A 27,289-nucleotide genomic window follows, 5' to 3' on the forward strand; every position below is an offset into this window, starting at 1 on the left:
AAGGACTGTCACTGGACTTACAACACAGTGGACTTCACCTTTCTCGCAGCCCCCACCCCCCTTAAAAAAAACAGATATTTCCAGACCACCGCTTCTGCGGTCGATGAGTGCTGATTAAGGGCTGTGGCCATCGCCAAGGCATGCCGTAATGTGGCAGGCAATCAACGTGTCATCCGCACAGCCCTGTTTGCAAAAGTGCGCCTAAGATACAGAGCCGACCCGCTTGTTTTCCTTCAGGCTGCCACGCGCAAGCGATGATCGATGGAACTTCGTATGTCGAGGGCGAAGAAATGGGAACGATTTGAATGATGCAAAATCTTTCCCTTGTTTAAATACCAGGGAATGGGGGAAATGCGCGGAGAAGAGCACACAGGCAAAATAATGATTCTGGCATTCTGGCAAACGGCTCTGCCAAAAAACGGTTTCGACGATGTGCCGCGGAAGGGGCAGCGAACATCAGAAGACGCTCAAAGCACCGCCGCCATGAAAACAAATTCAAACTATTCCACTCAGTGTGAAAGCTGTCGGAACCGCAGAGCAGTGATTCGCCATAACGGGCTGTAGCGCCGTTATCCGCTCACTGTTATCACCCTATGCAATTCAAATTTCCAGTCTTCACAGTGCTCGCGCGCCCCCTGCCTCACACTGCGCCAGCGGGAGTTCTGTGCTTGCTTTTCCTCCCGTAAGTGCTGGCGTTGCACTGCCACTCTTTTCCGCTCAAAAAAAAAAAAAAGAACCAAACCAACGATCGTTCCTCACAAAATGACCGTGGGCGCTTACGGTTAATTACCTGTATTTGGCCTCAAATGTACCTACAGTTTTCTTTGCGCTAAATAATGAGGAGATGTGGGACAAGCGCCAGCGCTTCACGAGTTTCGAACGCTTACGTATACAGGGTGATCAAAGTTAAGTCGGCAGGTTTTTTCAAAAATAGGCGCTTAGATTTCCGCGAAAAAGACCTATACAGTGAAGTTATGCGCCCAGGGGGACCCCTAATTAGGCGGTAATTATTGATGTAGGTGGCTTAATTAACTAAAATTGATTAATTAACTTTTTAGTGGCTGCAGTTACCAGGCATGTTTGTAATGGCAAGTTAGACGCAATCATGTTTCTACGCAGTTTCAATTGGCAGAATTCTTCTAGTGCATCCGCAGTACGATATATAAAACGGCGAAGATTAATTGCCGTTCGCATGATTACGCATGCAAGACAGTCGGCACCGGCGCAAAGCTCCTTCCTTCTGTGACGTGCCTGCTGTGTACGGTGTTCAGTTCGACAAAGGGGTGGAGGCACAGGAATAAAATTACCCCACCTTCCCGCGAGGGGAACCCTGTGGAGATGCGACGCATCTTGCTCGCTTCAACCGTTTGCGTTCGGTATCACGTTTACGAAGTTCGGAATCGGCTGCTCGCTTCAGTCGTTTGCGTTCAGCATCACGTTCACGCCGCTTCGCAGCCTTGTCTTCAGTGGTGCTAGCATTCCTGTTATCACAGTGATCGGTGCTTGTTACGGTTGCGCGGCCGATAGCTGAATTGTTAGGCTCCATTCAACGGATCGATGGAAATCGGAACGCCGGTGCTGGAACGACCGCGGCTATGACGCAACGTGGCGCGGCTATTACGCAACACAATCTAACACAATCCACTTTAATCCAATCCAATCCAAATCGAATTCAATCCAATTCAATCGAATCCAATCCAAGCCAAGCCAACCCAACGAATCCAATCCAATTCCCCTCGCGGAAGAGTGTTCGCTATCGGAGAGGAGAGGAGGTGAGTGGCGGAGAGCGCAGCTCACGCGGCGAGGAGAATGGGGGAGGGGTGTGGACGGACAACAACAACGCCATATGGAGGGACAAGGCGAGTGAATGAGATGCAGTCGCATCTAAAAAGTGATAACTGGCACCCACTCATTCTTGGCTGGCGTTATCGCAATCTGCACTACTCGGAACCGCTATCGAAACACAGAACAAAAGGGAGGAGCTATGCGCTTGTCTTAACTTCGAGCTTGCGTAACCATGCGAACGAAAAATACGGGTGCGCTAGAAGAATTCTGTCATTTGAAACTGCGTAGAAACACGATTGCGTCTAACTTTCCAATACAAACATGCCTGGTTACTGCAGCCACTTAAAGGTTAATTAATAAATTTTAGTTAATTAAGGACCTACATCAATATATACCTCCTAATTAGGTGTCCCCCTGGGCGCCAAACCTCACTGTAGAAGTGGTCTTCGCGTAAATTTAAGGGCCTATTTTAAAAAAAAAAACCTGTCTACCTAACTTTGATCACCCTATATATAAACCGCTTGGCTTTCAAAGCCTCTCCAGGTTTCGCCGCGACCACAGCCGCGACGACGGAACGCCGTGTGGCTCTACTTGGGTCCAGTGAGCGAGTTACGACAACAAGACGAGCCCCCAAAGTGCTCTGCACTTAAAATGCGCGTGTACACGCATGCTCGTCCTCTCGTGGAATCAGTGAGCCTCCGTGGTTGCACGGCGCCGTCGTCACTTGTCCTAACTGAGCTAAAGAAGGGGACACCAAAGACAGATGAGATAGAGGGAGCGGAAAAAAATTTCCGCGCCTTCCCGCGAGGGGAACACGAGTAAATGCAGAGCATTGGGGGTCGTTAACGCCGCGTGAAGTCGCGTTAGGGTGGGTAGTTGGGTCGTAGTTGCGCTGGTGCTGGTTTGGGGTAGAGAGAGGAGAGTAAAGTCGCGTTAGGGTGGGTAGTTGGGTCGTAGTTGCGTTGGTGTTGTTTTGGGGTAGCGAGAGGAGAGCGAGACGAGAGTGTATATAGGGCTGAATGCGTCATTTATTATTATTATTGGTCGGTTCCGTCGTTATATTGTACGGAGAGAAGGACTGCTTTATGTTCGCTGAAGTGGACCGTCAAGTGGTCTTTGAGCAGCGTTTGTGCGTTGGTACAACTCGCGAAGACGAGGTCGATGCAACTGCCGTGGATGGTGGTGGGTTGCTTGCTGTTGTTGTTTGAGACGCAGTGGAGTCCGTGGTTGGTGGTCATGTACTCGATCAACCAGTCGTCCTTGCGCAGGTCGACGTTAAAGTCTCCGACGAGCACGAGGGGAACGGACGACTCGGACTTCTCTCTTCCCAAGCGCTCGTACACGCTGTCGACCGCACGATCGACGCACTCGGTAACCGTCGTTCGGGGGACGTTGGGCGCCAGGTAGATCCCGAGGACGGTAACCCCGTGGCCGACTTTGTAGGTCTTGGTGTAGAGAGTGGTGTCGACGCCGCTTTCGGCAATTGTCGCAGCGGCGTGGGAGGTACAATTGGCGTAGACGTTGCCAAAGAGGTTGATTGCACAGTATTCGCCGTGACGGCAGCGCGCGCAGTAGAGGGAGAGCAGTACGGGGGGGAGAGCGCGCATGCGCAAGCAGCGCGCGCCCTTCCACGCCCCACCGCGCTGCTATCACGCACCTGTTACGCCGAGACCGCGACGGAGCGAACGGGCTGACTACGACGCATGCGCGCGCCAGCTGCTGTCGAGAGAGAGGAGGGAAGGAGGAGAGGCGCACCTGCTGCGGACGCGGAGCTGTGGACGCCGTCCGACGCAGGATGAGGCGAGGCTAAGAAATGCTCTGCATTTAAAACGGAGGTACGGCGCGTTACGAGATAACGGATACAACGAAGAAGCCACCGAAGATAGAGTGAGCAGGAAAAATGGACGCCATCCCGCTGTCATCCTGCGAATGCGGATGTCCAGCGCTGCTGTTGTAAACCACTTCACGTGCTTATATGCCCGTTTTCTATATACTGGTGGTTCGGGGGGTCATTTCCTGTAGGAAAGATGCCACGCATATCACCGGCTCGGTTCGTAGCATTCATATTACGTAAGTGTCGGCGCCCTGTCCTAGACACTAACAGCTGGGATTATCACGAGTCAATCACTGGCGCCCACACAAAGAAAGCATCTAAAGTAACGTCATGATAACAAGTCTCAGAAGAACGAAAAGTTTAAGTGGCACAGACAAAAATACGTTAGCTGTTGATATTGTAGCCGACGATTCAGCTTGCAGATGATACAAATGGCAGGGATGATCCGGTGCATTCATTACGGCCGTCTTTTTTAAATGCAGAGCATTTCTTTAACTCACGATGTCACCCGGCGTTGTCGGCGTTGACGTGTCTCGGCGTCCGCAACAGCCGTTCCAGGTGCGCCCTCTCCCGCACTCCTCCTCTCCCGCATCACGCTACCCTCCTCGCTCTCAACAACAGGTCCGCACCCCTCCCCCTACACTATATAAAAAAATAATACTTACCGGCACCTGGTTTCGATCCCTCGACCCTGCGGGCGGAACGCAAGGTACATGGTGCTCTACCCACTGCGCTACAAAGCCGACACAGAATGGAAGGCTACGAACGCGCCTTATATCCTTGACTCATTCAAACTACGTCAAGAAGCTGCTGATACAACGCATTCACTACCTGTGGGCGGAACGCGAGGTACATGGTGCTCTTCCCACTGCGCCACAAAACCGACACAGAATGAAAGGCTACGAACGCGCCTTATATCCTTGACTCATTCAAACTACGTCAAGAAGCTGCTGATACAACGCTTTCACTACCATCAACTCCCCAAACACTAAACGTTAACGCAATACACCCACCCCCTATGCGACGCATTTACTCGAGTCCCCCTCGCGGGGAGATGGGCCCTTTTTTTGCACCGTGTCTCAGTGTCAACGCTATCGATCGTTGTCACGGCATTCTGCAGGAAGTGGGTGATAACTGGTCGAGAAATCGCCACTCCATTATCGATGCCTTAGCGTATGCTACAGGCAACTTTAGTAGGAAAAGTGCTGCGCTCACAGTGACCCCTGTCTGGTGCAACGCGCATATAGGGGAAGGCGTGAATATTTCCCGTTGTTTCGGGGGACTTGTCGCTGGCGGCAAATGCAGGGTCCTGCCTGGCCTGACGGATGCACTAACACTCAAATGTCCCCAACCCCCTCCGCTTTCGAAAGCAGCTGCAAATCTAATCTTTAGCCGAACACGGGGGGGTTGAACAAATTCTCGTTGTTCACCGGAACTCTACCATCCACCATGCGGTTTCGATGCTTCTTTTGTGGTTTTCTTTCTTTACACGAACACCGAGCTCTGTGTGCACGCCTGGTTAGCCGGACGCATGCGCTCTGCGTCGTGGGCGACAAATGCTGAGGCCTGCCTTCGTTGTTTGTTTACGACACGAAATTTTCCGGCCGACGAGAGGCTAACAGCTTCGCTGTAAAACGGAGGACGAAAGTGTGGTGAAAGGCGCGAGACGTGGTTCTTCGCAGCGCCGCGCTACGAGACAACGCCAGAGTACATCGCCCACCTTCGTGCGGTCGGTGATGCGGCGATCAATTCGTGAAACGCAGCAGGTATACGCTGCCACCCAGAAGACTGCAGTTAACACTGCGCACAAATTTTGCACTACGGAGTATCGTAATCTTCAGCCAAATTTTTGTCAGTGCATCAAAGCGGCGTTTCAGAGGGTGCGAGACAGGTGGAGGAGATAATATTCGCTCTAGTTGCTTGTCTCCTTTGCTCTATTTTCTGGAACCCAAGATGAAGATACACCGCGTTTTCAATATTAAACGAGTTATCGCTCGTCCTCTAAGCTTTTTCCGACTTTTTTCTCATTGGTGCAAAACATGGCACAGATCCGTCCACTCCGCCGTAGCGCAGTGCTATTAATCCGTGTATGCGCCGCTGAAGAAATAAATTCCCATGTGCTCTAGATCTCTAAGTTACATCTCGAAAACTTCACATGCCCTGCATTGTGCCGTGATCAGAGGAGCTCCTTTTACCCGCGTTACAGCGCGGCCTAGCCTGCACACATTCCCCTTCCCGCACACATTTCGTAAGGTTTTGAATGCGCCGATTTCAGCGATTGAAAACGACCGACGAAATGCTAAATGCGACAACGCATACTCAGCCTTCGATAATTGAGAAGTAAGGCAAGATCAAGCGGGCTATGCGCTTGTTAGCGTAAATTTGCCGAAATAATTCGTTATTCGGGATTCGCCGCGTTGACGGGCTGCGGGTTTTGTAATCATGAAAAGGGACTCACGAAATATCACATCTGCGACATGTTGTAGTAAGCTTTACTGTATAGTTCCCAAAAAAGAGGACCACAAAATGCACGGGCGGGCTTGTCCAGGAGTGTTTTTGAGACAAACGACCTCAAAGCCGCTGCGTTTACTCAAGAGGCTGCTATTTCTCCTCACGGCAGATGGAGTCATCGAAAGAGGAGCGTCGGTTATGTCCCCTGTACGGTTTTGTATTACGCTATTTACTCGAGTTGTGCCGCACATTTGATGGCCAAAAGGTGGTGTCATGGTCCCTTTACAAGCACGCTCAAGAACATACTGCCACCTTATTCTTTCATCGCTGCATCAGCACCTCTTGAAACAGCACACTTGTCGGTGTTTTTAAACGATGGTCTTTCTTGCACTACTTAAACGCAGAAATTTTGGTCTGTCTCTGTCTGTTTGTCTCTCTATATGTGACTCGATTCATCCACCCGGCCAAGGGAAAACTGAATCTGCGCAATATAGACTTATATACCCACAGCCAAATCTGAACATCGACGTCCGGTGTTAATGTTCATACTTGTCAACATTGTTGAACAAGAAACAGACACAGCACAAATATAAGGCAGCAAATAAATACATGAGTGATATTTGCAGTGTTCCTGTACTCTAAAAATATGGATGCTTGCTTTTTGCGATAGCAAGTAAAATACTACATCAACTGCAGAAAACAGTCGCTGCTGTTGCCCACGCTACCTGGCGGCATTTTAAAAAATAAACCACAACAGCAACGAAACATTCCACTTGATAGGTTCCACGTTACGCTTGAAACGCTCACGGAGTAGGGCAACGTGGTTTTATAAACGTTGTAGCAGGGTGCCTCGAGTAACGCGCGTCTCCGCCGTACGGCAGCGCTGGCATCGAGGCACCCGACTTGGAGCAGTGTAACGCGGTGAATTTACGTTGACTTGAGCAAACCACTAGCATTTTATCTTGGGAGGAGCGAGACGAAAGAGGAACAGCATGATATGCGCGCGGGAAAGAGAAAGGAAGCATATACCTGGCAGGGGCGCCAGTCGACTATCGTCTTTCGTCGACATTTGCAACGAAAGGAGCAGATACGCGGCCAATGTTTTTGTATCGGGAATGGTGGCGCTGCATACTTCGTGGCGTAGGAGGGTAACTTCTTAATTCAAACTGTGTATTGACCGTTCTACGTAAATTTTTGGTCTAGGGAAATGCGTGTGCATTTAGAGCTCGGTGGCCCATTTACTCGTATAAATCAAATCCAGTCTACTGACCGATCTACCTAAAATATTTTAGCGGGAATATTTCCGAACGTACTGAATCTTCTGCGACTCTCACTCTCCTACGTAACGAAGAAGAGAAGTGGAACAGCACTTACGTTTGCACCTCTTTCTTGAAGCCACACAAAAGAAAGTACAAAGAGAAACCCAGCGTCCGAAGCAGCCAGCGAAGCCATGTAGAAGCTGGCAGCCCTCGTCCTCAGATGCGTGGACACAAACGTCGCCAGGGACAGCAAGTTGCCCACGAGACCTAAGTAGATCACAAAGGGCATGTACCAAGCGTTGAGCGAGTCCAGCACCAGGAGGGCTTGTGAGTACAGTGGTGTTGCCTCCATGTCACTCGGTGAGACTTTGCTCTCGTAGTTTCCGAGATGGATGCCGTTGGGATCAGGGAAGTGATGTCGACTCTTATTGAAGTTGGTGAAATTTAGTCTCCTGAGGTGGTTAAATGCGCTTTCGTTGACTGGTTCCATGCTTCAGCTTTATCTGCAAATAAAGAAATAAGTTCGGATGTTATTTAGGCATTAACTGGGGTGTCAATAGTACCTTATAGCAATGCAGGTGCACGGTCAAATAGTATTACGTCACGCAATAGGAAGCAATGCATAAGTAAACAATAATGTAGTAGAAGAAAACCCAACTTTTTGAGTAGGGCTTTTTGTTGACCAGATTCTGTAATAAAATACATTTTCTAGCAATATACGTTGTCAAATATTTTAAGCTTGAAGAGTCGGTGAGAAGCCACACGCACAAACAAGTGTAGTAGGTATTAAGCACTACATCTTATTTCCTGCGGTCAAACAAGATGCCGAGTGTAAACCTTTTTCTACCTGCCTAGTTTCCCTCCATGGGTAACTCTGCCTTCAGGCAAAAATGAGTTTCTACTGATTTAGTGTTTTTCTGTTATTGTATTCACTTGGTGGAACTGGAATTCATGTGGCATTTACATGTCTTATCGGCAGGAAACGTTAGCTTAGTGATGAAAATGCACCCGGGCGAAGCATCAGTGAGCTCCCCAAGGTATCAGCAAAGATTATGTACTGTAGTGAAGTAAAACTGCACTGGAAGAAAGAATTCACGAAGACAAAATAAGGCATTTTCTTAGGTCGCCAAGCTTTGTACCCGTAACTGTCATCTATACACCCAGAAATACTAAGTGATGACAGCAAGAAACCACATCGCTTTGTTCATGCAAGCTGACACTTTGCGAAAGCGCGGTGCTTCGAATCGTAACAATCAGAGCCTAAATTGACCACATGGAGTGTTTTAAGGAACCTGTTTTTGACTGCCCAGCGGGATATACCATTAGGAATAACAGGAGAGTACAAAATTCAAGCATTTAATGTGCACTTGCTACATGAAAGCGGCATGCTGTGCTGAGTTTCAGTTGTGGGAACAATATTCTTGCCACTGCCACACATTCACATCCAGCGACCAGCTGTTGACAGTATGCATACTTACTTTAACAAAGAATATTTCACTTCAAACCCAGACCATTAATCCGACGCAGGCGCAATAGATATTCGGGAAAGAATACGACTTATTCCCCGGTGGTATCATCATCAGCGTTTAATGTACCTGCGCCTACTGTGCCAATATCACGTTTATGTTGCATACGCGGAAAATACAAGGACCTCAAGTATAGATGCAAGTGAATTTAACAGTGCATTCATTTTAATCACGCCATTAAGGGAAGTGTAAAAGTCGGCCTATTCATTATAAGGTAGGGCTGGGGGGAGAGGGTTAACGGTGAATTTAGTTTTCAAGTGGAAGTTACGCGATTTTGTAGAAAAGGCCCTTGACTCTTTATCATTTCTTAGAATTTGCAATAGCTCTGAATTGCATTTTCGAGGATTGCATGCAACGTAGTTATAGGCATCTTTAAACACCAGCATTGGCGTCGGCAGGGGGTTGAAGAGGAGCACTTGCCCCTCCTGTTACCCCCAAGCCACCGCAGCACTTGCACACTCCCCCACGCCCACTCCCTCCGTCTTCGCGAAAAAGTCGGTTTGCCCCCCACAAGAAAAAATCCCGCCGACGCCCATGAACACCAGGCTAAATATACAACCAAGGGAAGATCTCAAGAAATGGAACTTATACGGCTGAAAACATGGCAACTGTTGCCTAAGACATTAGGCGCTCACACTTTCCATGCGTGTGGGAAAATGACGTATTCATCTAATGTGGCAAAAAAAAAAAGAATCATGATGACCAGTGCATGAGTTCCCCGGAATTGCGCCCTGGCACATGTGGCGAAAAATTTAGGTGAGCAGCAGCCGGTGCACGTGATCGATATTCAGAACGTCGTGAGTGCACCCTTTAAGGAAACTGTATATGTCCATATGGCAAGAAAGTAGCGAGACGGGTAATTGCGTACTACACGCGAGTATCCAATTTTGATAGGATGACGATTGCTCATGGCCCCAGACGTTAACTTTGACACTGCCATTTTCCCACCATATTCTGTGTAATTTCACATCAGCTGTGATCTTTGGTCGTTTGTAGAAAAAGTTAGATATATGCAAATCTTAAGAACGAAGCTATATCACTGTTTTCTGTCTGTACCCCCGCGAGAAGCATGGCGAACAGGGCTCCATTTTCGCGTTGTACGTACTCCAGTAGCAATATGATGCAAGGTTTCTTACTTACTTATACCCAAAGTAAATTTAGCGGTCAACGTCTGGGAAAAGTTTCACAAAAATTGAAAAAGAGCCTTTTTTAACTATGGGGCTGAAAAAAAGTTTTGTAGTCCTCCGTCCCCTCCCCATCTATGCAGAATAAATTCGGCGCACAGTGGTTGTTAGTGCCAACGTGGAAAATAAAAATGCCATTTGTTTCTGTTATATTTCCCATTTAATGTATCGGTAAAGGGATCATTTGCCTTTTATACAACACAGATATAATTTATACGAATCAGAGGGACGTCGCTATCACTACAGTGCGTCGTGGAAAATAATGATGCATCTGGACATTAAAATATTCAGGAAAAGGCGTAAAACATTTCAAGCAAATTCAACGGGTCGACCAGGCACTTTTTGTTCGCACTTATATGGATTCACCCAGTAGCTTTTTGGTTGTGACGTAGACTCTATGACGCAGCCTACACTGAAAAGTACAGCGGCGGTAGTGGCGGCTTCCACAAGTGCTGCCCAAAATAAGCATTTCCGGCTATGAGGGAAGCCGCTCGTGGTCTCGGCGGTTCCGGCGGCGTCTACGATAGCGACACTCCGGCACACCGTACCTTTGTAAGGACGAATGTCGATCGTCGCCCTCTGTCACGCGAGCTCAGCTCAGTTAGTTGATGCAGCGCATAGAGTATGAGATATGAATAACGCTGAAAGGCAGGAAACGTCTTCTGGAGGCATAAATGCTACGCGCGATCACGGCAAGCCTCTGCCTGCCCGGCGGACAAGGAGGACGCACGAATCAGGACACACCGCAGGAGGTAAAACACGTCGCCCCTGCAACCTTCGGAGTATTGCTGGAAATCAATTCACAAATGCGTGAAAGGTGATTATAGTGCGGTGAAAGATTGATCTGGCCATCGTCGTCACCGCGGCTTCATAAAGCCGTGACCGATTAAAGGGGCCATGAAGAAAAAATTCAAGTTTAGGTCATTCAAAAGATTGTCTTCTTAGAATCATGCTGACACCACTTCTAAGGTAAACTTCGCTAAATTAAACTGTATAATTAGGAAAAAAGGGAACGGCCGTGCGACCCACTAGCTCATTTCCCGCAACAGAACCTACAATGTCATAACAGCCAGTTCTGCGGTTGGTGGAGGCCGTTAAAAGCAAACGCAAATGAGGCAGAACTTACAAGGTTGCCGAAGGTGCTATTGTGCTTAAATTATTGGCACATTCTTTTTATATCAGTAAGCATGGTGGGAAAAACAGTGGAAGTTACAAACGCACATCTAAACATAGAAGTAGCGATGCGTGCTGCTCTTGGTATTGCGCGCACTATGCTTCGTTCAGATGCACGGCACTGCGGGGCTTTGGGGTTGTCTCAGACGACTCTGGCCGATAGACGCAAGCGACGGTGTCTTACATGAACATATTTGTCTAGAGATCACCGAGTTTCACGAAACAATTATTCTCTCCTTGAAAGATGACAAGCCAGGTTTAAATACGGTCACAAACAAACCAAAGGCAGAAAACAGCTTGTCGCGGTGTGGTAGCGCCATCTAGGTGTACTAACAGTAAGCAATTCTCCGCCCCACAGCAAGTTTCGCTGAAAGACCTGTTCTTATGATTTAATTACAAACGTCGTTCAAGCACAATATTTGGCGCAAGAATCAAAATTGTAGCTTAAATTGATTAACTTTGCAGTGAATAGAGCATCGTTGGCTTCCGGACAAGCGCTGGGGGCACTGTAGAAAACGAAATCTTTCGAATAAAATAAACTTGTATTTTGTCTTCATGGCCCCTTTAACTGCAGCGGAACTAATCCCTTTCTGCCCGACCCCTCATCGGAGGCACCCGTTCACCCTTGCGGAGCCTCATGAAAGAAACGCTTGTGGGCCGCTAGTCGTAGGTGGAAATCTGCAATAACTGTCATGAGCGAGCATGTTGTGTTTGCGGCCCCTCTACCTGGCCTTCAAACTCTTCTTTCCCATATGCTAGAACTGACGAGCCGTCGCTAGCACATGCCGTCGCGTACCTCGGAGCGCAAGCGCCTTGATAAATGTCTCTCGGTTGTTTTGCTCCCAGCTGCTCAGCTCGTAGTATCCACAGCGCTTTGAGGCGCGAAGAAAGACCGAAATCTCCGGGCTTTATAGCCAGCTTAACCCTATTCAGGGCCCGTTTAAGTTATATTAGTAGCCTGCAGAATAATGCATGAGCGTTCTTGGCGAATGCACCCCAACCCATACGCGAACTTCTTTCATGTAATTTGGATTATCAAGACAACTTAACGACGATAATTGCATTCGTATACGGTGGTCGCTGATGGTAGATCTTTCTTATCTTCCCCATTACCCATCCTTTTCCTGCCCCAGCCACCTTTCTACCACTACCTCAACCCATACTTCTACCCCCTCCGCATCCTTTTCTTTCCCTGCGATACATATGTGGTGCAGCCTGGGAACCTCTTTCCCTCTCACACTCACTCACTCACTGACCTTTTCAAGAATTTTGTTGCTTGGCATAAAGGTGACGCTTTTAGCGCTTGTTGAGAAAGTAAAGTTTTGTTTCTTCGGAATATTTTACCAGTATAGTAGGCAAATTTCTGCAAACTAAGAACTGCTTGACACCAAGAATTTGTGAATATATATCTATAAAAACAAGTTGGCCGCTGACACACGGACAAATTCACAAACGTCCAGCGGAAACTGTAAGACGTAGAGCCATCGAGTTCAGGAAATTTATTGCCATCATTGCGGAGGAGCTCAATAAGGGCGGAGGACTTTAAGGACTTTGCACACACAACATAGTAACAGGGGCTAAATTGTCTTTCCGTAAATTCCTGAATATCTCACGGCACCGTTAGATATTAAGCTGATTTTGGCAGACGTTGGTAGCGTATAGAAAAGTGTAAAATTCTGTTTCAGGGTTCACCCTAACCAACAGCTATGGGACGAACCTTGAAGTGTGTGCGAAATGGATGTCTTGTCAGGTTACTCAGTATTTACTTGACCCGTCAATATTTTGCATTGGGTTTTGCTGAGCGATGCTATCCGTATAAATATACAAGAACATGTTCAAGAATATCTACCAAATAAGGCTCTAAAAGGGGAATCGGCACCTTTGCAGTTAAACTTACCGTCAAATCCGGTTAATGCGAATCTCAGATTACCAATTTTTCCACATTACGAAGACTGAAAATCCCCTACCAAATCTCCATTTATTTCTATGTAGAATTATTTCACTACTATGAATTTCAGAACACGTATTACTTAAGAATAACGTATAGAATTTTTTCATCCTCAAATAGAACAACACTTCACAATAACGAATTTTGAGTGTGCGAAATTTCTCGTGTTGGTGTGAACGACGAACGCACGAGGTCGCGACCGCGATCAATGTGCGACAGGCCTCGTAAATGATTACCGGGGCCTGGTGCAGCGTGACAGCCACCACCATAGGTAACTGCTGGAGAAAGACCGGCCCACTTGAGACGCCATCTGAAGCCGAACACATTGCGCCAGACAGTGAAGGATGCGATGCATGGGATGAAGTCGCAGAGAAGCTCGCCGTGGACGCTGCACTAACCTCTGAAGATTACGTGTAGTGCGACGATGAAGCATGCACGTCTGCTGAACTGACGGCTGAAGACATCGTCAACACCGTTCGTCGCGATGACGGAACCAGCGACGAGGACGCCGTGAGCGACGACGATGACGCTGAGACAGGGTCCGCAAGCGAAGGCGAAGAAGCCGTGTCTAACGCCGATGTTTTGCAGTGCGTACCAAAAATGCGCACTTTTCTTAGCAGGTGCACCAATGCCACCGGGGCAGTGCACAAGAACGTGGACAGCTTCGAAGAGTTCGTCTTGCAGCAGTTGAGTGGCACACGTCCGGCAAAGATCACCGATTTCTTCAAATAAACGTGCATCCACACCCGCGTTAGAGGCTAACGCGGTTGTGCACGTGTAAAGGTAGGTAAATGGATGTTTGTAGGTGGATGCTTGTTTTACATTCACAATTCTTACCGCGAATTTTTTATTTTTTCACGAAACGATTTTTTAAAATAACGAACTGTTTTTATAGGTCCCTGGCAATTCGTTGTATCGAGATTTTAATGTGTAATGAAGTAGAACTACCCGAGATATGATAGGCATACTGGGCCAAACCGCAGAGCCAGCTACTTCAATTATCGAAGGGGTGTTCCTATCATACACTGGAGTTCATTACGGCTCAATCCTTCTATGTTGCAATAGTGGCCCGTAAAGCAAGTGAAAAGTGCTAAACGTTTGTTTCAGAATTCTTTTATTACCCGATAGATTTGCTGTTACAAGGAACTGGTTTTGGCTTACAGAAGTATCTGATAAGAAGTTCTGACAATTCTTATAGGGAGTTTTCTACGGCCAAACCTACTGAGACTAATCTGTATATGCAGTAAAAACGTCCTTTTGCGTTTCCTCAATATTTATTAAGCCTGGTTCTGTATCAAATTGGTGTTCCTGTAAACTACGCCCAGAAATAATTTACTGCTTTCATCCTAACAAACAACACAAGAGCGAGTGAGATTCTTGGAATTAGACCACACCAGTCAAAATGGGAAGATGTGACGTGAACACCCTCCGCATACTGCCGGACACACAGTATTGAAATTTTCTGAGGCGATACCTACTATTGCGTAGGAGCTCAAAAGAAAGAGAGAGGTTACGTTTTTTACAGAAGGTGCCTCTATTTCGGTGCTCCGGGTATGGAACTGAGGGCCAACTCTGCGTTTTTATTTATTTATTTATTTATTTATTTGTTTATTTATTTAATACTCTCACGGGTCATGGCGGTGGGCAATACCCCTCAGCGCCATTACAAAGGACCAACTACTACGACAACCTGTCACGCAATCCTGTGGACCATCCAGACCTGAGCGGAGCAAGTTCAGGTACCTGCCTTTTTGCCATTTTCGGCCTCCTGAACATTGCTGAAGAACAGCACAGTGACACATCAATACGGGTAATCTACGAAGGTCTCGAATGCACAACACCTGACCCTTCACTACGTGCTTATGAAATTCGTGACGGCACCCTCTATCGTCGCAAACTCCCCGCCTATGGTCCCCAATTGCTCCTTGTTATACCTTAACACTTGCGTGCTGCCATCTTGTACCAGCTTCACGATGTTCCAACGGCTTGCCATCTCGGAATAACCCGCACGTACGACCGAGTGCGGCGTCGCTTCTTTTGGCCCCGCCTATACATATCCGTGCGACGATGCGTGACCGCCTGCGACCTTTGCCAACGGCAGAAAACACCGACCCCGCTCCCCGTCGGTCAGCTTCAACCTATCGAAATTCCCCTTGAGCCATTTTTCCGTGTAGGTTTCGACTTACTGGGACCTTTTGCTCTATCCAAGTCCGGAAACAAGTGCATGGCCGTCACGACGGACTATGCAACACGTTTTGCAATCACCCGTGCTCTGCCTGCATGTTGCGCGACCGATGTTGCCGATTATCTCCTAGCCAACGCCATTCTGCACCACGGAGCTCCCCGTTAATTGCTCACCGATCGTGGCCGATACTAGTTCTCCAAATTTGTTGATGACCTTCTGTGCTCCTGCTCTACTCAGCACAAATTTGCGACAGCATATCATCCGCAAACAAATGGACTCACCGAACGACTCAACGTTCAAATACTGACAAAGTTACAGTACTGCCAGCCACCTCTTGGTGGCCGACCCAGGAGTGATACATACTTCACATACTTCCGGCGGTAATGCGTTGCCTCCCCAATTTTTCTGTGCCTCACAATTCACAGCGCCGCACAAGATGCGTGCTTTCAACACAGAGGTCTAAGGCTTTTGTCGCGAACAACGGGAAGAAAGCAACGGAACCCTCACACTTGAAGACCTTCCAGTATGCGTCCCTTGTCTATTTTTTGCGCTTGTGTTCTAGTACCTTAAATCATTGCAATGTCCGAGTAGTTAGTAGTTATAATCAATTAACCATCCCACCAACACGTTATCAGCTTCTATCATTCCGTTGGTCTGAACTTGCTAATTTTTTGGTACATATATCAACTGATATGAAGGCCACGGGAGCATGATAGGTGTGCGCTATGAGTAAAAATCTTCCGTCTAAGTAGAAAGGGTTTCCTAATGAATCGCTGTCGGGGACACTTGTGTAGGAACAACGAAAACTTTCAACCATACGCGATGTACTCGGTAGGGGGCAGTTGGTACGTCGCCTACAAAACATATATTTGGCAAGTGTTCTCCGCACGTCTTAAATATTGTTCTCGATTGCGTCATATAAATTATTCGAATTTTAGATATTACAAACGAAATGTATCCTACAGCTAGGCAGTTGAAAGTGCACTTAAATATTTCTCGCAACTCCTCCAAGCGCGCAACAACGAGACAGCCATTGTGCAAGAGAATGAAAATTTCACTTTGATTTGACGGTATTTTAGGAATAAAATTGCGCGCCGTTGACAAAAACCCGCGACGCTTCCCTGGTTTCTCCGCAATTTATTCACGGTGCGCTGTACGGAACTATGCAGGCAACCTCACTGAGCTGCGGCATACGGAAAGAGGGTTGCTGCACTGGTATATTATTGAGTTCCTCAAAAACGCCCACATGTTCTCGCTGAAGAAGCGTTCCTACAGTCATCCAATAATTTCACTGCTCTTTCTTGCAATTTTTTATGGTATAATGGTTCTTGGTGTGTTTTTGCAGGTTGCCTATAAAACGTGACGCATGTCCGTAAGAGCTACAAGTGCTCTAATAATCTTGTAGAAAAAAAAGGAAAGTACCCACAGCCATTTACAAAAGAAAAAAAACATTGTAGCAACCGGTATGATTTATACAATTTTTTATTTTACATTTTTATTAGAATATTTTAACATTTGCAAAGCCTTAGATCATAGGAACAACGTAGGCGTACCTTGATAACATTGTTGGCATATCAACCTTGCCTAGTTGCACAGTTGTAGCCGATGTGTTCTTGTGCTGACGTTTCCGTGGCCTTCTTTTTGCAGGCAAAATGCAATGATGCTCGGGTAAGTGGTGTCCCTTATCCGCTGAGAATTATGACACGGAATAAAGTGCTTCACAGCCTTCAACTACGCATGTAATAACGGCTACAGCGCATCTTCGCCTCGTTCGCCCCTTGTGGCCTGACTTCAGCAATTCCTTTCACCGAGAAACCAACCCATGAACTGAGTCTTGCATTTTGAACACTGCGAACGTTGGTCTTTGTGTTTTTCAGCGCTCTAGCGTTTGCACCCAGCCCACAAAATATTTGTACTGCTTAATTTCTGGCGAAGCATAGAAGTTCGATAAAAAAAATTGCAGGATACATTCTATAGATGGGTATGACTGAGTGAACGTTTTATTCGCTGGAGCTGGTATTGGCGCCTCACGCTCAGTTATGCATCCCCAGTCTAAAAGACTTGTCTAAGTATCACATTATGAATTCCTCGGGTTAAGTAACTAAATACAATGTAGTCCGATTCGGTTCAAGTGAAAGCTTTTTTTTAAATTTAAACAATTTTAAGTGAATTTCTGATTTATTTTATTCTCCAATATGAAAAAAAATACCTTGAGAGCGTAATATTTTTTTCGGAGCTAGAGTGTACGGAGTAATTACTATGTTCACTTTCTCAGTGCTGGTATAACAAGGAATGTATTGCTGGTTTTGTACGCTTTTATCATTTTATTGCTCACCCGCTCCACTTTTGTTAAACCGTCCGCCCCGTGCAAGCAAAACGACGCGATAAATGCGCACTACGGGTACACGTTGTAACAAGGTAAGCACACTTCTTCATACAACCAGAAGCCAGGGCCGAACAGCATGTCAGCTTAGACAATTTTGATTTGATCGCGCAATTTTCCCATATGCACTCTACTTCCTCAGAAGTAGATAAGGCTGCTTACCTTGAAAGCTTATCCGAGTGTGCTCACTTGAAGTTCACAGCCGGCACCAACGAACGTCACAATTCCTCTCTTAAGGCAGCTTCCAAAGTCCACTTCTGTTGATCACTTCCCCGAAATTTCATCGGGTGTGTTTTTCGAATGTAAGTACTGTTGAAACGGACTTCGTCGCACTAAACAATTGTTGACGCGCTCCACAGTAAAAACCGCATAGGAAATGTAACACTTCCTGAAACTTTTTTATCGCGTAAAGCGATTTGCTTGCTCATATTAACTTGGGTGCACAACAACACTTCTCCAGCGGTCCGTGGTGGTTGAGAGGGAAAGCCACGATCCGAGCTTCCATGACTTTTTAACTTGATCGGGTTTTTAGTGAGCGGTTTCTTATAGGCGACTTAGTGTCGGTGTTCTCCGATGTGCGGCCTAAATCGCACTTGAATGTTACACGAATCTGGCTTAATATTGAAGCAGAAGATGTTTTGGCACTTATTGTTCACAAATATGCACACTGTGCAACACACGGCGGAACAAAGGCATATCCATCTCGTTTCGTACGACAGAGCACCATGTGACGGGAGATAAATGCTGCTTTGAACGCCGAAGAACACACTTCCTTTTTTTTCTGCGCATCCTTCGCGCGCACTCGACTGAAGCGCGTGGTCTTCGCTTTCCGACTGAGCTGAAGTAGCACCACGTGGGATGTGAAACTCGGGACTGATCAGAACGCCTCCGTTGAACTGAGGGGAAGCAGAGCGCACAGTGCCAACGCCATCTTGCGGAGTGACAACGCACGACAACGAAGACGAAAAACGCGCGGTGGTTTGAACGAGAAATGACAAATAAAATGTATGCTGATTTATTTTGGGGGTCATTTGGGGTGATGCCATCGTTTTTTAAAGACAGAAACCGCAGATATGTTGCATTTGTGTCGCCTCTCAAATAATTGTTTGGCGTTTTTAAAAAGCGTTGTTTTTTTAACAAACACGGCAATATTTTAAGGTTGTGAGATTAGGGGTGAAAGCATTATTTTTCCTACTATACAATAATTCTGAGTTTGACTACGCCAAAATAGGGTTGTAAAAAAGTCCGGGTAAAATATTTCGTAAACGATTCGTCTTAAAGCAAACACTATACGTTCTATTCTATAGTGTAAAATGCCGGTGTTCGAGCTCCTACAATCCGGCACAACGCCGCGGCGTCTTCAAGAACTAAAAGTAGGGCATGCAATAAGAAGTTACACTAACGTGTTATATTCAAATGTAACTGGTCAGCGCAACGCAAGTGCTCCCCTTGCCGGCAGAACTTACCACCAGCCGGTATTACACGCATATATGTCCCGTATTAACGAGAAAAATTCTGTATATTAGTTTTCTCTTAAGGTACTCACGCAATTTTATTAAAGACGAGATTCGGGAAAGCATCTAACAAAGCCTTCGTGATCCTGAGGTTGGAAATACATTCAGATATAGATTTCCACCTGCTACGAAGATATTCCGCCTTATCTTGTGCTTGGGTAGGTGGGCGATACGAAAGAGAGCGCCAGTGTATTTGCTGTGAACTATCACGCGGAACGTCTCCAACACATTCTCGTGAAAATACTTTCCCAGTAGGGAATATTTTCTCCATACCTAGATCGATGCACTTAAACATGCGCTCCTGTACCGGGCCAGGTAGGCTTATCATATTTTCCGGGGCATATTTTGTGCAGTTGCAGAAGTCGCGCCCTCCTTTAAAGTACCCCCCGGCTGCAAAAACCTCTTCTGTAAGACACATCTTTATGAAAGGTGCACAGACCGCAATACCTCAATCTTAGCGCTCACTTTTCCTGAAACGTACGCCCGACAGCTCCATGGGCGCTAACTATCGAGGACCGCACGATTGATTGCTCATTATTACCTACATAACAGGGCAACCATATATTAGAACCTTTCCTCTAGCGAAGCGTCAAAGATTGCGCTACCCGTAGCAACCGAGCAATTCAATGTTAGCAAGGTTCAAAGGTCCCGTGTGGCCCACCTGAAGGGCTGCATGGCGCAAATAACGTGCTTTTATGAAGCGGAAGTTTAAAATGTTTTCCGGATAACAGGCGTCTCTTATCTGAGTTACACAACGTTGCATCGACAGACAAAGAGGAGTTAACGTTGGACAGCATAGTCATCAACACCACCGCTAGCACCACCACCGAATTACTTACGTGGTGTGCAGGACGAAGGCCTCTACCGTAGGCTTCCAACGACTCAAATACTGCGATGCGGATTTCTGTTCAGCACTACATAACTTTTTAACAGCGAAGCTCTCAAAGCTACAATTTCATGAGTAACTGGTGTCACTGAAAACTCGGAGAAGCAAGGTGGGGAAGAGGAAAATGCTAGGAGAAAAAAATTCCCCGCATTTCCCCGAGGGGAAGAATGTGAAAGTGCGAATCGGGTGCGAAAGTGCGAAAGTGCGAATGTGAAAGTGCGAGAGATCACACACACACACACAACTACAAAGAAAGAAAGATGCATTTATTCACAGACACCTATTTGTGGTGTCGTTGTACTTGATTGCTAGAGCGGATCTGAGCTTTGAAATTTCGTGTCAGTACTCCTTTAAGCGGGTGCATTAGCCCTTCTCACGCCCGATTCCTGGCCAATCCCCCACGTGGGTATGTGCCATGTCAGCGGCCAGGCAGCGCGCGCCCATCTCCCCCCGTTGCCAAGGAAGACGAGGAGATTCCTGGCCAATCCCCCACGTGGGTATGCTATGCGGACATCGCCGGTGGACGCTGGTTCAGGGTCGCTTAAGAAGTGCATCGCACTTAAAAGTGTGAGGGAAAGCAGCGAGGTAGCAAAGAGCCCACGAGCAGATGTGGGGAGTGCGCGCCTCGCAAAAAAACTGTGGTTGATTCATCTGTCATAGGAATCGGTAAAACATGAAAGTGGAATCTGGAGTGCAGCGGAATCTGTATCTGAGCATGATTTGCAGTTTGGCGGCTGTCTTGTGGGTGTGCGGGAGAGCGATGTCCTGCTGGCGGGTCGCCTCGGCAAAGGTTTACTGGGGTCATACGTATATGACGTCAGCGAAATATTGGTGTATCCCGGCATCAAACAATTTCGTATTAAAATACTAAACCCGAAAACAAACAGCCCTAAGTATAACGTACTCTTTAGTAGTAAAGGTTGCGTCCACGCAAAAAGCCCTGTGTGCTGGGGTGCACCCTTTACAGGCCGCTTTCTTTGTTGTACAACTGGCCTCATTTCCGTGACGAATATGATATCACCGAAATCTTTGTGTATCCCGGAATTACAAACTTTCGTGGTAAAAAGAAACGTTTCCCACTTCCTGAATCGCTGCTGGGCCCGTTGCGTTGCGAAACCAGTGCCTATCCGACTGCCCTATAACCGCATTCGGGGCGCTTAGCATTTCCTGTCGGTTGGCAGCGCGGGTTGTGGCTTTGGACTTTGGCTCAGTGGAAAGTGTAACTGGACATATCTTCGGGTGCCGAGGCGCGCGTCGGGGATTGGCTGCGCCTAGTGATGACGTAAGCTCTGATGTGGAGATGTTCTCATCGGTGTCCGATATGCCGGTAGGATGGGCAGACCTAACAAAACCAAAGTTAGCGGTATTGACGACCACCGGCTCTGCTGTTTCTTCATTTTTCGCATCTCAATTGCGACGGTGGCCGAAAGTTTTATTTTATCGCGCCATAGATTACTTGACGGGTCCGAGTACCGTCCATCCATAGCGAATCGGTTACCCAGAGGGCCAACCTGTTTTCATGTCTCCGCATTACATGCCCCGCCAAATTCCAATGCTTTCTCTTTATTTTAGCTGTGACGTCTTCTACTGAATTGCTGCTTTTTTAAAATTTAAGGCGCTGGCGTATTGTGACCTTATGAAGGCGAATGGCTTAACCACGCCTTCTAGCCTTTAATCATGGTAAACATTCTTTTTTATCTCGCGCGGACGTCCTTCAGTATATACAAAACAAAAAAAAAAATTGGACGTTAAATCTTGCCATTTCATATGGCAAGCGAAAATAAAAAGTGCCTAAATACCGCGACCTGTACAGCAAACACGTTATTTCATTTTTCAGTTAAAGTGGCCACCTAAGCAGCGACGCTCCCTGTTGGCATTGACGGGGTAGTAGAGAAGAGAGAGAAAACATATTTATTTGTCCTGCAAACGCGACGCGGCCTCACGTCGTGTCAGCCGGCCACATGGCTTCCGTCACCTACTCATGCCTACCCCCGGGTGGGGGTGACACTTTCGGGCGTTGAAGCTCGAGGGCGTCCGACACTTGCTGGACGGCCATGTGTTGTATGACGTAGTCTTTGCACGCCGCCGCACTGACAAGGTACGGCGGGAACGTCTCTGCTGCACTGGCCTCGCTCGGGTGTCTTCTGCAGTCCCACAGGATGTGGGCCGCCGTGGCCGAGTTGTTTACAAGGGCGAAGAAGCGCAACATAGAAATACATCAAAATTCAGCACGCTAAGGCAATTTCTCCACATGCGTGAGGATCGCTCGCGATGATGAACTCGTCGCCGAGCATTTTTAAACACAGAGGTATAGTGGTCTGTAATTTAATGTCCTTCACTCAAAATATGTCTAAACGCGGCTTTAAATCAACAGTGATGTCCGGTTGTCTTTAAAGCCACTGTATTTAGAGCACAACGCGTGTAAACGCGACACCGCCATTCTTTTCAGGCGAAAGTCCTTAATATCGTAATCTGCGAAAACCGTCGGCATCGTTCTTGTCCGGTTGAGAAAATGGTCGCCGCTATAAAGAGGAAATAAAAAAAAAACATTTGAGTAATCTGATGAGACTTAAACAAGGGTCTCCATAGCAACAAACCAATGCGCGACCACTGTGCTATCTCCGCACTCTGTCATCGGTAGAATGAAAGTCATTGTCGTTGTCGTTTTTTTCTTGGGAACTACCAACCGGCTGAGAGGCCAGCAATCGGAAGCATTGAGGCGATAATGCGGCCGTTTCACAAGGTATCAGTACTATGAATTGGAATTGTAGCAGTTGTAGAATAGTGCGTGCCCCCTTACATCTTAACGGGATGGCACGGTAATAGAACAGGTGAAATGTGAGCCACTCTAACTAAGAATTCTTCGAAAGCTGCGGTGTGCGCCAGTCTGCTTACTGACGTAATTGACGGGTTATAACGAAGAAACAAAAGTGAAGAAAAAGAAGAACACGGTGTACCCGAAATGAAGCCGATGAAGTAGTTCGAGGGGAAAAAACCGAAATCCTAGAAAGAAACCAGCAAAAAAATCGTGCAACCCTCCGTCTAGCGACGACGATGTTGGAAGGTGAAGCTTTCTGGGGACGGATTCTTCGGCTGTGGTCTGAGCTTGGACTGAGTTTCGACTATGCCGAAATGGAGCCATCGGACAGACGCCGGCTTCCTAACGCGCGGCAACCAGGCTCGGGACACGGGACACGGACACGGGACACGGGACACGGATTAAGGACACGGGAAGCGTTTTTTAAGTGCGAATGCACTTTATAAGCGACCCTGAATTCCGTTGACCGCCGTCCGTCCACATAGCAACAGCTGCGGGTGCGCGCGCTCCTCGTCTTCCTTGGCAACGGGGGGAGATGGCACATACCCACGTGGGGGATTGGCCAGGAATCTCCTCGTCTTCCTTGGCAACGGGGGGAGATGGGCGCGCGCTGCCTGGCCGCTGACATGGCATATACCCACGTGGGGGATTGGCCAGGAATCGGGCGTGAGAAGGGCTAATGCACCCGCTTAAAGGAGTAGTGACACGAAATTTCAAAGCTGAGACCCGCTCTAGCAATCAAGTACAACGACAACACAAATAGGTGTCTGTGAATAAATGCATCTTTCTTTCTTTGTAGTTGTGTGTGTGTGCGTGATCTCTCTTTCGCGAACATTACCGAACCGCGCAAATTCAACTCGTGCATTCGCACTTTCACATTCTTCCCCTCGGGGAAATGCGGGGAAATTTTTTCTTTCATTCCTCCCACGATCATTCATCATCGTTGTCAAAAAAGCTGGCTTTCCTCCAGGGGTTTTCCCGTTGCAGACGCCATCAGTGAGAGCGCTATAGCTTCGCTTTAATTTGGTCCCAGGCGTCACCAGGTTTTCTCTTTCAAAACATGTAGTTGAACTTCAGTGCTCTGAAAAATATTTATCGGGGCACCCGTAATTTTTCTAAATCTAACTTGCGGACATAGTTATAAGCACGACCTCACGGCTCTACTCGATTACAGCTTTGTACTGCATAGTAGAGGTTTCATTGGAGGGTTTCTGGGCACATGATTATATTAGGACTACCATGCCGTCCCGAACGCCATTCATTTTTTGGCACAGCACTGAGGTGCCTGCTAGGGCTTCACAAAGCACGAATAAAAGGCAGGAAGGCACGGAAGCCCTTGTGAAGCAAACGTGCTCTATGGCAGCGTTTGGGGGAGTTATGCAACGTCATACGTAAGGAGTTACAAATAGATTGAAGAAAGATGTGACCTAAATATTCCTTTTTCTTGCTCTGTGCTGACGTAGTGGAGTACTTTTTACGCTAGCCCAGCAGCAAAATTAACAAAGCCAACTGTAATACATAAAAGGAATGGTTTCCGAGAAAGAATTAAACAAAAATTGGTGCAATATGTCCAAAATGATCGCGGAGCAGCGTTCATTGTCGGGGAATAAAATGCGCAAGTTCTCAGCGAAAGTGACAATGCAAGGAAAGATTTACAGAATTAGGAGACGTAGGAGAAGTTCTGTTAGCATTTTACATACGGAATCTTGACGTTATTCGTGCGTTTGGTTGCCTCCTCCGAACTCCCAACCGTTACCCTCCGACAAAAAAAAAAATAGAGAGGGCAAACCTTCTTGCGCTCACGCGAGCGAGCTCTAAGCTAGTTTGAACAATATACGTGACGATGCCAGGGGCTTCTCAAAGAGCAATTAATACGACAATGATAGCTGGCACCAAATTTCTTTGCATGGTTACATGTCGCAATCCACAGAAGCATGTTCTGCCGGCTGAAAATTGCATGCGAACGATTAGTGGTCAGTTTTTTTTTCAATTAAGCTTCCAACCTTCTTGCCCTTTATTCACAAAATTTCTCCACGCATATTCAATTACAGAGAGCGTCCTTACACGGATTCCGCGTGTTGGTCACTCTGCCATGCCTAATGTTGCCGAAATTTAAAATGTTTCGCTTATGTCCCCAAATTAGTTTGACAAATATTACCGGGGACCCGAGTGCACTTCACATAATGTAGTGAGTGCTAAAATACCATTTTGCGTCACCAATCAAGGGGCATGTCCCATGGGAAAGAACTTTGCTACTCTCTTCATTTCCACTTCTGTAGTTGGCATGCTTAAATTGCTCACGGACGCCTCACTACATGTCTCTACACAAGTTTGTAAGTCGAACGGCCATACCGGATTCAGTACGCCTAGCTTTATGTTTTTCCCTTCGCGTTCTATGTCCCTTGGGCTCGGGTCGTTCCTGCGTAACATATGTGTGCACCAATGTCACATTTCCCATGAAGTACACGCTGTGCTATGGGTGCTGTTGATTAGTGTCACCACACGGCCTGCCAAGCTGGCCCGACGAGTTGTGGCGTTTACGTGAGGCTTATTTCGAGGGTGGCTCAGATACGCATCTTTCCCATTTCCTGCGACTTGGGGGTGGAACATAGAGGAGAATCGCAACCTCCTCATTGAGTGGCGTTTATCCTTCCATAGCGGACAGATAAGAGAACGCGCTAGACTGGGGACAAAGAAAATTAGTGCAGCTTCGCCCTAGTGGGGCGAAAACTGGACAAACAGCTAAGCTGGCGGCCCCACCTAGCTTATTCTTGGTTCGGCTAAGTTTACGGCATTGTTGCAAATGAAATCAACCAACCATACAGATACAGTGCTGACAAGGTTGATGGTCATATAGGAAAGCTTGATGTGCATAATAAACTTTAATCGAGGGTACTTAAGTGACGCTGGAAGGTGCTGGGAGGCACGTTCCACCGTGATGACAGGTGTTGGCGCGATGGCACGGTTGACTGCTACATTGATGATTGAAAGAAATTTTCCGAATGAATGAAGGCAGAAAGCCAAAATTCATTCGAAAGCAAAGCGGTTGTAATAACAGAAGCATAGCGGTGGAATTGAGCCTTTTGAGAAAATTACTATTCTTTTTTGTGTGCGTGTGTGCGTGTGTGTGTGCATGCGTGCGTGCGTGCGTGCGTCTGCGTGCGCGTGTGCGTGCGTGCTTGCGTGCGTGCGTGCTTGTGCGTGTGTGTGTGCGTGTGCGTGTGCGTGTGCGTGCGTGCGTGTGCGTGCGTGCGTGCGTGCGTGTGTGTGTGTGTGTGTGTGTGTGTGTGCGCGTGCGTGCGTGCGTGCGTGCGTGCGTGCGTGTGTGTGTGTGTGTGTGTGTGTGTGTGTGTGTGTGTGTGTGTGTGTGTTGTGTGCGTGCGTGTGTGTGTGTGCGTGCGTGCGTGCGTGCGTGCGACACGCGCGCTCAGACCCATCGGCTGGTCTCAGACCCATCGGCTGGTCTGAGCCGTGGGAGCCACTGTCAGGGACGCTGTCGGGGACACTGTCAGGGAGCCCTATGATCAGGGACCCTTCCTGAAGAAAGCACCGACGACCGCGGCTGAGGACAGCCAGCGGCCGCCGTGAACGTGCGCCGCCGACACTTTGGAAACATCAAGTCTTCAAAGATCGCACCTTGCGCCGGTCCTCAAGCGTGATTCGCCACTAGTAGTAAGCCGTAACGCTTTGTTATTTAAACACTGCTCCTGGGCATGCCCCTTGGCGATAGCAGCAAAGTCTAAATGCTTCGTTTTATTGAAAACCCTTTTCTTTTTGCGCGGGGTTTTTCTGCTCTTTGGATGAGTACTAGAGAAATGCCTGGCCACCCACTCTTGTTAGCCGTACACACAGGCTTTAACGGAAAGGTTTTTTGTCGCGTAATTCACACCTGTGTAATTACCATACTCCAATTTCACTGTAGTACTGAGTACTTGTCCGTAACTCTGCTTTCTAAATAAAAGGACACAATCCTTTCGTCAGGTTCTCCTTTAGTGACCGGGAGTCTTCGATGGTGGGGAAGAAAGAGATACCCGGCTCATCTCACACGCCGGAGGGACCTGCTTGAAATCTCACTGAGCACCAAGTTTCCCCGATTTTGTTTCAGTTTGTTTATAGATGCTTTGCTGGGAAATGTGGCGTGATTCCAACCTGGTTTTCACCTGGTTCACCTGGTGAAAACCAGCTTGGTTCACTTGGTTTTCTGGTTCACCTGGTTTTCTTCGTTTAAGCAGGCTGCCGTTTCGGGAGCCGTTTTTGGAACCATCTGTGTGCCATCCATGGATTACTTGGTTTGTCACAGGTGTCAGAGTTTCTGCCGACGTAGCTACCTAGTGTCTTTGCAT

At 47.4% G+C, this 27,289-nt stretch overlaps 1 protein-coding gene across 1 annotated transcript in view; it reads right to left on the reverse strand.

Moving 5' to 3' along the window:
- Positions 1 to 18,580, reverse strand: part of LOC144141978 (uncharacterized) — a 69,183-nt gene extending 50,603 nt beyond the window's left edge. The window contains exons 1-2 of the mRNA XM_077673408.1: positions 17,891 to 18,580; positions 7,445 to 7,832 (exon numbers count right to left, since the gene is read on the reverse strand). Coding sequence (XP_077529534.1) covers positions 7,445 to 7,819 — 375 coding nt within the window. The 5' untranslated portion in view covers positions 7,820 to 7,832; positions 17,891 to 18,580. The remainder of the gene's footprint in view (positions 1 to 7,444; positions 7,833 to 17,890) is intronic.
- Positions 18,581 to 27,289: the final 8,709 nt, after the last annotated feature.

The sequence above is a fragment of the Haemaphysalis longicornis genome, unplaced genomic scaffold (genome assembly GCF_048455015.1).
Source record: "Haemaphysalis longicornis isolate Haplotype H1 unplaced genomic scaffold, Haemaphysalis longicornis Haplotype H1 scaffold_6, whole genome shotgun sequence".
Lineage (NCBI taxonomy): Eukaryota > Metazoa > Arthropoda > Arachnida > Ixodida > Ixodidae > Haemaphysalis > Haemaphysalis longicornis.